General features: G+C 42.2%; 1 protein-coding gene across 3 annotated transcripts in view; it reads left to right on the top strand.

The window, feature by feature from the left end:
• Nucleotides 1-5,096: 5,096 nt before the first annotated feature.
• Nucleotides 5,097-11,665, top strand: part of LOC122987849 (nuclear factor of activated T-cells, cytoplasmic 1-like) — a 60,102-nt gene continuing 53,533 nt past the window's right edge. The window contains exons 1-3 of one of the 3 annotated variants that reach the window (XM_044359882.1): nucleotides 5,098-5,433; nucleotides 5,539-5,695; nucleotides 8,982-10,086. In XM_044359882.1, the coding sequence (XP_044215817.1) occupies nucleotides 5,575-5,695; nucleotides 8,982-10,086 (1,226 nt within the window). In that variant the 5' untranslated portion in view covers nucleotides 5,098-5,433; nucleotides 5,539-5,574. Of the gene's footprint in view, nucleotides 5,696-8,981; nucleotides 10,087-11,665 lie in introns of all 3 variants that reach the window. The other 2 variants (XM_044359883.1, XM_044359881.1) reach the window with 2 other exon arrangements.

Below are 11,665 nucleotides of genomic sequence, written 5' to 3'. Positions count from 1 at the left end.
CAAGATATCAGCACTAAGTGGGTAGCAATAGTTTTAAGTGTTTTCTATTAATCTAACTTATACTAAACCTGCAACAATGGGACTAGACCTCAGAGACATATTCATCAGGAGTTCTTTCTGAAGAATATCATGTAAACAACTGCGACAGCCTGTCTCTTCCCTATTTTCTACGGCGACACAACCTTAGTCAATGACCGTGTGACAATGACAGCCCTGCTCCTTTGGTTTACAAGCCAGACACGTATGTTACTTCCTGTTCATAAGAGGAATCTCTGAAAAAAGCCAGTAGCTAAACATACAGCAGTGTCCAGACATGCCTAAGATAGCTCCAAGCAGTTCTCCATTGTGAGCACTGAAGTATGCACATCCAATGCGTCTAAATACTAACAAAGGAAAAGGAGAAGTATAGGGAAGTGTGTACAACTGGTTGTGCGTGTGTGCTATAGTTATGCCAGAGGCTGGAACTGACCGCAGCCATTCACAACTTGCCTTCATTAACCGCAGACTTCTTCATTTAACACCGTCACCAGTCGTAAATCAAAAGAGATGATTAGTAATCACGTCTGTGGCTGCAGTAGTTGCCACTGATGTTGCAGGGTTAAACACGTTGTATGGCTGAGTAGTGAACTTGTATCAACAGGGTGCACACAAATGAGTGTTTACAGCTATTAAAAGCTGCCTGATTCAAGTTATGGCTCATAGAAAAACTTAGAAAATAGATAATAATAGTGTAGGGAACTCAAGATGCCAGTGTGCACATTTCCCCGGATATGTCAAACATGAATTATATGTTGTAAAAGGAGAGGAATTAACTGTATAGCTTTGAGGGAAGAGCTTGGGTTTGCAGCCTTGAATTTTATGTATTGCAGGGATTCACCCAGAGTTAGTTACACTTCTCTTGGTTTACATGCCTTGTTAGGGTCCCTGTCCATATTAATATCTGCCTCAAGCTCTTTTTTTTTCCTACTGGTAGAATTCCTGATGTCTAGACAAACAAATATGACAAGACTAAGCCCGCCGCTTGGAAGGCCGTGGATGTGATTATTTATACCTGTCAAGTTTTGGTCCGTTTTTTACGTGTAAATCTTTTATGGAGAGTTCTAAGAAACTGTTCCTGACCATGCCAAGACGTAGCCTGACTCCTGGGCCAAACCACAGGTAGTAAACATTATAGAGGCTGGCATTAACTACAGCACTCGTACTGCAAAACCCACTCTTGTCATTTATTATATCATCAGCACCACTGGCAAAGATTTCCAGTCCCTTGACAGTGATGCACCACATGGAGGCAACGTACCAAGTGAAGAAAAACTCCTGGTTCCTGTAGCGAGTGCTGTGCTGAACACTGGACTGGACAGACAGTGTGTGTGTGTGTGCATGTGTGTGTGTTTGTATGTGTGTGTGTGTGTGTGTGTGTGTGTGTGTGTGTGTGTATTTGTATTCACAAATCCTCCCATGATGGAATGACTAAATAAGGAAGAAGAGAGAAACAAACACAAACACAAGCAGCAACAACTCAATCCTTGTAAATGCAAAAGCAGCATGTGTCTGTTTACAAGACACGAGCAATGATCATTTTCTGCGAAACACACGAGCAAGGAGCAGGCTCATAAATCTGAGCGCAAGACATAGAATGTCTCTAATGCTCTCCGCAGACATGTTGTGGCTGCTCAGTACGTGCGATGTCACAAGGCCAGATGTAGTAGCGCTATAAATTATAATCTAACATTTTCAGAGAAGATGTTAAGTGAAAGCAAATTATTCCAGACTCTACATGCAACCTGTGCGGAGCTTAAGATGATGTTCTGAAGGTTATCACAATACAAAACCAAGTCAGAAAGACAAACTTAAACAGTGCTGTCAAAGTTAATGACATACACTAAAGGATGAATAGGATTATAAATAGTAGAATGAATGTTATATGGCTTCAATTAAAGCTGCACTAGACAACTTCCTAAAGTGGTGGCTCAAAATGCAACTGAGACAACTTTTCAAAGTACTTAAATATTCAGAAATCCCATAAATGAGTCTCAGTAAATTACACATGGCATACTTATGTAGCAGCTTGAACCATAAGTGGTGACTTTGTGACAATGAAAGTTCAGTTTTTAAATTCTCTGCTATTTTGGACATTCTCTGGATTTGAACCTCTATTAAGTTATGATTTGGCCTTTCCTGCGAGTGCAGTGTCCAACACTATAGGGTTTATATTGGCAAGTCAACACAGTCTCAGTATGGATGTTCTTTTACACAAAAATCTTACCTCATATACGGTTACACTTTAGTGAGAATTTGAGCTTGAACCTGAGTCGCACTGCTACAGCAAGAAACACACAGCCAGACTTTTGAAATGATCATGAAAAAAGGTAAACTGTCTTAAAGGAGAACTCCACTGGTTTCTCACGTCAACGTCTATTTTCTGGTCTCGCTTAGACAAGCTCCTTTTGAACAAAGAATGAACCGGTGCCCTCTGTGGCACCAGTGTCTGATAAATTGCCTCAAGTGATGTCACTTGACAAGGAAGAAGAATGCATGGTTTAAAAAGGATAATATCTCCAGTTCTGCTGCATCAATTTTGATCCTTTTGTAAACTGTCCATTGTGATCCCGACACTGTTAGAGGAATGCAATGTTAAATCAGTGGGGTACCCTTTCAAGTATAATTACTTTACATACATTATGAGAAGCATTACACCATCTGGTTTTGAGATTAGGCAGACCTTTTCTTAATCAAGTATAGACTGCATAATGACCTGATGGCTATACTGTCTGTTGCTGTAAAGATGGTCTGACTATTGTTGACAGACACTGTCGCTAATGGTACTTTACTCGGTAGCACAGAATCCATCAAGATAAGCCTTCAGACTGCCATTGAACCATGCCACACCACAGGGTTTTAAAGTTGTTCAACAACTAGTGTAGGTCCATCCCGCTGACAGTGCCAATCAGTTGTGCAGCTACTTTTTTCCTACCGCGGGTTTGTATCATAATTCATCTCCTAAAGTATGTGATGCTGCTTTTTCATCTTTGAGCTCACACGTGCACATCAGCCAAGCCACAGCTGACGCCAGAGAGCTACTGTAGGCAAAGAAAACACAGAGTACTATTACTTTCCCCCCGTGCCGTCTGCTTACGCTTGCCCCACAGCCTGCCTGCCTGCCCCCAAAAGGGAGTCTGCTTCTGATTATGTGTGATCATCCTCGAGCTTGCCAGCTACATTTCAGACTCACGGGAGTCATTTTTTTCTTGAAATCTGGCCTTCATTCAAAAGGAATTACATTGTAGCTTGTCTAAGCTATTGTTAATTGCACTCATGGCAGCTACCACTACTCAGTGATATGCCTGCTCTTCTTGTTATAAGGAGTATTTTACTGGTCATGATCATTTTCACATTATTTTTGTAAGCCACAAAATGGAGACTGCATTTTCAGTACTTTGCACGTGCCGCAACATATGCATTCAGTAGTACCACTCACCAGACTTTGTTTAAAAGCCCTATCAAGTATCATTATGACACATATCATTATAAATGAAAACCTAATTTATCAATGTAAGCTTGCAGTGTCCATTATTCAGCCAGCTGCTTTTGTGTACCAATTAGGTAATCACTGCAGTGGCAGCCAAGGATGAGTGGCATTTATGCAATATGTTTATGCATATCGAAATTCTATAACAAGTGTCAGGCATATCTAACCATATTTTGTGAGTAACAACACCTCTATGTGTTTTTTTTTTTACCTCTCTGTGTTAGTTTATGACCCCAATATATAACAACGAAGTCATGTAATGGGAACTATTACTTTGATAAATGGTAATAGGAGTGCAATTAAAGAAATAAGCCAGACGTGAACCTCAGTATTTTCCTCAAACATAGGCAAAGCACAAGGCATTGTGCCCACATATTCATTGGGGACTGACTTGATACAAAGTAGTGGAAAGCAGAGATGAGGAACATGGTGTGTTTGTGCTGTCAGTGGTTCAGGATAGTTATTTTGGGCGAAGCTGTGAAACCGTATTTCCCTCAAACATGAGGAAAACACATTTGGAAGTGAAATTTGATAGCGTTAGAGTTTTGATTTCAATCATGGGGATAGGCTGAATGTTTGAATTATGTTAATGATCATATAATAACGCAATGCCAACATTAACATTATAGTCATATCAGTAGATGTACTGCAATATGATACTTTGTTGATCTTGTATGAGACACCATAGCTCCCTGCTCCAGAGGAAAGTCAGAGGTCAGGGCAGCTACTTAAAAACATGGGGAAAAGATATTGTGTGTATCCTCATTTTATATAGTACACCTGAATTATGGCAATTCTATATGCGTGGCAAACTAACAAAGATGCTAGTGGAATTATTTATCCAGTCTATTGGTAATGAGGACCATCTAGTGAGAAACAAAGTCAAAATAAGATGTAAATATATAATATCTGTTACAGAATTTAAACTCTCAACTTTTTAGCTAAAATGGACAAACAGTTGTTGAAGAAAAATGGAAATTGGGACATCGACACTCCATGACAACTGTGCAAACTCCATCTACTGAGGAAGTCCATGTCATACAATCAAAAGCTGCACAAAATCTACTAAATTGAGCTTGCGCTGATATTGTTTTCTCAAAAAACAATCTCATCATACAGCTAAATCAACTTTTTCTGATTCTGAATGCTACGAAAAAATGGCAATTTTAACATCTACAATTCCATGACAACTAGGAGAACTTTTGCTGAGGATGATTGTGTGATAAGATCAAAAGCTCCAGAACAGCTACTAAATGGACTTTAATTGTGCTGAGATTGTTTATCTCAAAAATATAAGTTCATCATACAAACATTTAAGCCACAAATCATCATACCAATGGATCACACCAACTTGTCCAAAAGTGTTAATTAATTCACTTTTACCCCTTTGGCAATTATTTCAATTAACTGAATGCAAAGATATAATGAATACATTATTTTAGTGAATAACTTCTTGGGGATGTTTGGCATACACACATATACACACACACACGCACACACGCACACGCACGGCGCACACGCACACACAAACACACACACACACAAACACAAACACACACACACACACACACACACACACACACACACACACAAACACACCTCCCACCTCCTCCGGTGGGATCCCAGGGTGGAAGACATCATACCGCGGTTCAGGAGGTTGCAGGAGCCGGCCGCGTCATCCCTGGATGGGCGGCGCACTGACGGAGGACGGAGGGTGTTTTCCAGCTTTAAAAGCACCGGAGCCGGCCCCTCTGACAAACCGCGCTGCGTCATCGACCTGGGGAGACTCTAGAAAACCTTCAGTGGGCTGAAGAAGGCTAAACTCACCTCAGCCACGGTCCCCTTAGCAGCGCTACCTGCGCCGCTCTCCAGATCCACTAGTACAGCATTTCTCCCCGTTTCACTTGGTGCGCATCGGTTTGGTTCAACTTCACTGCGAATTATGTTTTCATTTGGTGGTGTATGAAGTGAACTAGCTTTTGCAATTTTGTCATCGACGTTGCTTATTACAGCTTTACAGCCGGAGAAAGTTGCGCATCGCTTGTTGAATGCAGGATACCTTCTGTTTGAGCGTCAATTCCAAGTTCAGCTTTGGAGCAGCAGCCGGTAAGGAGCGGGCACTCCAGTTTCTCACCTCTCTCGCCGCCGAAATGAAGTCTGCAGAAGAAGGTAAAATACACTGCCTCAAGTATCATATATATATATATCATATATGGATTTGCTCTCTCTGCTGCACTCTTGATTTTAAAATGTTTTGATATCAAGTGTTGCAGTTAACGCAAATTGTCACGGATGATGTTAAGCGTTCAGTGAGTTGACTGTGAAAAAGAGCAGTTTTTGTGATTTCCTGCAATATAAACTGACATTATTAAAGATGAATGAATAAATAAATTCACCTGTAAATATCTGTAAAGAATGATTACAAGTTAAAACTATTGTTTTGAATGAAACATTTTTAATTATGCTTTGATGTGACATTTTTTTTGTCTAAAGATGTCACCAAATAAACGCTGGATACATTTTGGCTTGGTATTTGCACTGCATGAGGATCAAATTAGCACTTATTGTAGTGTGGTGAGTGGCATGCACTCATTTTACATCCACACCATTAGGTGTCTCCAGCTGTCTTTGCAGGTGCTTCACATCAGCTTGTGCAATGAATTTCAATGTTGAGGAGGTTTGACTGTTGCTGTTTCCTGCATTCACCTTATAAGAGATTCACATTGACTTCAAATGCTTTTTTCTGATATAAGAAATCATTTTTTTATCCTCTCAATGCTGAGGGAGGTCAGAGGTCAGGGGTCATCTAAAGACCAGCCTTTAGGAGTTGCTATGCTTTTTGTGCATTGCTGAAAGACACTTCAGCATGGATGATGCAGCCTGCATTTACAATTCAAAGAAAACTCTCTCTTTTTTTTGCCTCTCTGATTCAGCAGTAGTGGTAGCAAAATTTGATTTGGTCCATCAGAAGTCATTGATAGTCTGTCATGTCTTAATTCACAGAGTCTTCCAGTGCTGATGTCACTGCCTTTTTGTGGATTTTGGGAATTTCATTTTGTCTTTGAGGTTTCAGACGGACGGGTGTGGGTTGTATTATTATTCATTTCAGTCCCTCAGTCCTAAGTCTTATAATTGGTAACAGAAGTTTGTGTGTGTGTGTGTATGTGTGTGAGTGAGAGAGCTGTGATGTGTGTGTTTAGGGATGCCGGGTAGCTTGCTTGACAAGGAGACGTGCTTAACCACACACAGCCTCAGCAGTATGCCAAAGGCTAGTTTATTATCACACAAATACATAAACTCAGACACACACAGATAAACGCACACACACTATTGGTGTTTTGCCATAACCCATAGTCAGCCATGTGCAGTAAGTGGCCCCAGGGTTCTTAGTTCCAGAGGCTGCAGATGACTTCTGTGGGCGACCACCTATCTCTCCCTGAGGTCCCGTCAGTCTGAGCACAGCCTAGACCACAATCCTTGTGGATAAACCCATCCATTCTTTAGTCACGCTGGTTTGGTTGTGGGGAGAGAGTGTTTTGATCCTGATAGCATAATTGAGAAAAATTGTGGAGGACAGAAAAGAGCACGCTATAATCTGTGTGATAGTCAGTGTTTTCAAATTAACTCTGCTTACACCGCATTTTGAATGCACTGCAAACAATTGTCAAAGCTTTGCCTTGACTGCAAGAATGAGTCATTTTATTTTTTTTTGTTCATTTGAATCACCCCACAAATTATGATCTGGTATAATTTTGTTAGTTCAGCAGATGCGTGTGACCCGGAAAAGCCAAGTTTCAAGATCATACAGTACAGCAAGAGTGAAAGCCCCAGTGTGTTTGAGTGGGTGTTAGACAAAGTGAAATATGTTGCAGTGTAGTTCACTGATAAAGGGAAAGAAAAAAAACCAAAAAAAAAAACCAAAAAGACAACTGCATCTCTAAGCAAAATCAGTCAGGCCTGAAGTAAGGAGGTGTGTCACACAGGGTGGAGTGGGCAGGAGATTATCATCTGTTCAGCACTAGAAGAGGGTAAGCCAGAGAGAGAAAAGCATCAGAGGAGAGGGAGTTGAAGGCATACTTTATGCTGAAACTTGCTGTACAATCACAAAGACGGAGATGAGTTCCCAGCATGAAGAACAAGAGTTTGATTTCAGCTATATGTTTGAGTACAGCCAAGATATCCATCAGCATCCTGAAAGAGGTGGGTACTGAAGGGCAGACTTTCTTTTCTATAATGTATGTACTGTGTAATGCACAGTATGAGGACACTGCAGTATTATGTGATCATGATGAAAATAACTTCAGAGTATGTTTCTGTGTAAAAAAAAAAAAGGCTGTAAGACAGTCTGACATTTAGCATTCTGCTAGCCAAACAACAGATTTTTAAAAATCTGAATATTTTATGTGTTTGTTTCATAATGTTTAAAAGGAAGAGTAAATCTCTTTGATGAAGGAGAACAAAACGTTTTCAGATTCCAGTCTGCATAGCTCATATATTATGCCATGTGACTGGCTACCTATGAAAAGCACACTTGGCTACATTGAACTTGTGGTATATTGAACTTGTCTGATGCACATCGCATAATCACCTCTGAAAATAGACTCTCATAAACTAATTTTAGACACCCTACCCACACATAATGCGGTGTGTGACAGATTCATCATTTCATGTGATGCAGAGCATTGTGGTGAACAAATATAGTGCACAGCATCAAGGGGAATGCCCTTCACTGGGTTTCAGGCTGAATGGTATTCATTCTGTGACCACTTTTACCCTCAATGACATTATCAATAAAAGACAGATATGAGTTTACAACTGTTGACACTGCAGCCAGCTGCCACAAGGCTCAACTGGAGAGGCATACCTGCAAGGCTATATGTGCTTTGTTTGTATGCCGTTGCACTTGTCTGTCTGTGATTTCCTCGTGTGCTTGCTTGTGTTTGTGTGTGTACTTTACCTCAGTGCATCTGTGTGTAACGCTGCAGTGAACTCTCTTTGACTTAATCACAAGCTCAGAGCGATGCGAGAGTGCTGTCAGTTTTCCACAGGGGAGGGCATAATTCACTCAGTGAGTGATGCAATCAATCAAATAAAGCATCCATCAGCGCTGCTGGAGGAATTCCTGTAGAGTACACATGACAGCAAGGAGCGCCAAATAGAGCCTCAGATGAACTGATCAAACAAACAGAGTGGCTGTGCAACTTACGACTACACAGCAACCACATACAGTAACTGCTTTGAGATGATTGCTAAGCTTCTCCAGATGTTTATAAAGAAAAGAGGCAGTCTGTCGCTGAAAGACATATTGGTAAGATTTGTGTAGGGGTATTGTTCTCAAATGTAATCAGAGTTAATTTCTGTCATAACACAATGGCTCTGAGCATTTTACTGCGGCATGTAGTTGGTTCACTACACTATGGTTCTATATTTTTAAAATATGCTTCTTTTTTTTCAGATGCATACAGCTACACACCAAATGTCAGCCTGTCCCTTCCACTGGGCATGGGAAACCCTTGTCTGGCCACCCAGTACCACACCTTACAATCCAGTCCCATCATCTCAGTTTCTTCTTGCCACCAGACAGGCTACAGCCTCCAAAATGACAACCATGCAGCATCAGGCTATTACCTGCCCCACGGCCTGAGACCCAACGGGGCTCCAGCCTTGGAAAGCCCCCGTATTGAGATCACTGCCTACAGCCAGTATCCTGAAGATGAGGTAGAAGAGAGCAACAGTGAGGACCACATCATCAAACGAGGCGTGAACTCCATTGTGACGCTGACGCTGCCCAATCAAGACGGCTACCGTGATCCCAGCTGCCTCAGCCCTGCGAGTAGCATTTCCTCACGCAGCTGTAACTCTGAAGCGTCCTCCTACGAGTCCAGCTTCTACAACTATGACAACTCCCCACAGAACTCCCCTTGGCAGTCGCCCTGCGTTTCTCCCCGAGGCTCTTCCTCACTCTTGTCCTGCCCACATGCCAGTGGCCCTGCAGCCTCCCCTCACCATTCGCCCTCCACCTCCCCTCAGATAGGAGCTGTTGCCGAAGAAGGCTGGCCAGCTCAACCTCGTGGCTCCAGGCCAAATTCCCCCTCCTGCAGCGGGGGCGGTGGAGGCAACGGCGGCGGAGGCGGCATGGGGAAGAGAAAGTACAGTTTCAATGGCGCCCCCTACCGTCAGACATCCTGCTCACCCAACCAGTCTCCCACCCCATCCCCACATGGCTCCCCCAGGGTTAGCGTCACAGATGAGAACTGGCTCGCCAATGCCAACCAGTACACCAACTCTGCCATTGTGGCCGCCATCAATGCTCTAACCACAGACGGAGTGGTAGATATGGGAGAGGGAATCCCAATCAAGACACGTAAGACCATGGTGGACCATTCACCCTCCATGAGCCTCAAGGTGGAACCCGGCGGTGAGGACCTGTGTGTCGAGGAGGAGCTCTGCCATGAGGACTATCCCTCCCGCCTAGCCCTCAAGAAGGAAAACTACTGTGGAGGGTTCCTGGATGTGCCCCAGCATCCGTACTCCTGGTCTAAACCCAAGCCTTACCTCAGGTAGGTGGAGCTGCTCTGGCTTCCTCTGTGTCAAAAGCTAAACTCAGTAGTACTGCACAAAAGTTAAATACACAAATCAGCGAGATGAAGCACTGAGACTTCAAAGATGCTTGAACCAGTAACTGTGAAAACAACTCTCCTCTAAGTTGCCTTGAGAAGACAATGTAGCATACATAGGTGTTTTTTTTAACATTCTGCCTTAGGATTACTTTTGCATTTTCCAGACAGTGCAAAGGAAAACCTTACCATTACCGCCTTTTCATTTCCACATTTAGTGTTGTTTATTTATTGCAAGGACAAGATTGTTTTAGGTTTTAATCTTCAAAGGCCATATCAAAAGGCAGAAATCCAAAAGTTGCATGCTCTTCACTTCCAAAAGAGTTCTCTTTGAAGATCAAAACTATTTCATAAATCATATTTTACAGGGAGGAGTTGCCCAGCATGAATGTGCCACTGTTGCTATAGCAACTCACACACAAACATATGAACACACAAAGACACACACACACATGCACGCACCCACACACATGCACTCAACTATATCATTGATTTTTTTACTTTAGAGCAAGGTAAGCTTTTTCAATTTCAGTTGTGTCCCTCATGGCATTTTTTTCCAAGTCAATAACACACTTTCCTGTCGGAAATCAAGTGTTTGATTAAGATAGTGAGCAACAGGAAGTAATGGTGACAGGCCTGGCTGAAGGGGAAGCAGTCTGTGGGTTAATCAGCCGGCTCACTGCTCTGGTCTGTCGCGCCATCAGCCCATCTCTTTCTGTGTAGCTAACGTGATGTCATGCACTGACTGGGCAGATAAAGCCCTGTGGGGGGAAATCTGTTCGTTTTGGGTCAACAAACAGCCCGCAAGTTCCACAAAGATGCCAGAGATTGGTTTCAGTTGAGCCACCCTTCAGGTCAGGGGTTCTGCGTTTACCAGGCATCCGGCATAGAGAAATATTGTCTTGCACATGTTTGTTTTGGTTTAGATATCTCCACATGTTCACATGGGAAGCTCTGACTCTCCATATCGAGAACAATGAAGTTAAGGGAGGCCAGCTGTAGCTCTGAGAAAGAGATATCATGCTCCAAGGCAGGGTGTGCTTCTGACCCCATTCCATTGTATAACTCTATTGTCTTTAATACTGGTGCTTTATAATTTTACAGTTATCTGTTTTGAGTGGATAATAATTGTATCAAAGGAAAGGCTGATTGCCAGTTTGTGTGGGATTTGTTTTTGTGCCCTAGAAATGTCTTTCCTCCCAATGTCACTTTCTTAACTCACATTGTCTGTTTCCACCTGTCACACCATAATACGAAACACACTAAACTCTAACCAGAGCACATCCGTGTCTCATTTATTTTTCATATAAAAAAGGGCCACTAATTATTACGCGGGCCCAAGGAATTACGCATGTCAGCGAATGACTTAAATTGATTAGATTATAGACCATGATGAAACGGAGAAGGATCAAGCCAGTTGGATTACACTAAAGTGTCCTAAATTAAGGTTTATTTAAAGCAAGTTCAGGATGTTTTGATTTATATTTCTTTGGCAGTGATGAAACCTTGGGAAAAAAATGTA

Source organism: Thunnus albacares, chromosome 8 (genome assembly GCF_914725855.1).
Source record: "Thunnus albacares chromosome 8, fThuAlb1.1, whole genome shotgun sequence".
Classification (NCBI taxonomy): domain Eukaryota; kingdom Metazoa; phylum Chordata; class Actinopteri; order Scombriformes; family Scombridae; genus Thunnus; species Thunnus albacares.
The sequence above is the reverse complement of the archived record's forward strand: the minus strand, read 5'-3'. Positions and strand labels throughout refer to the sequence as shown.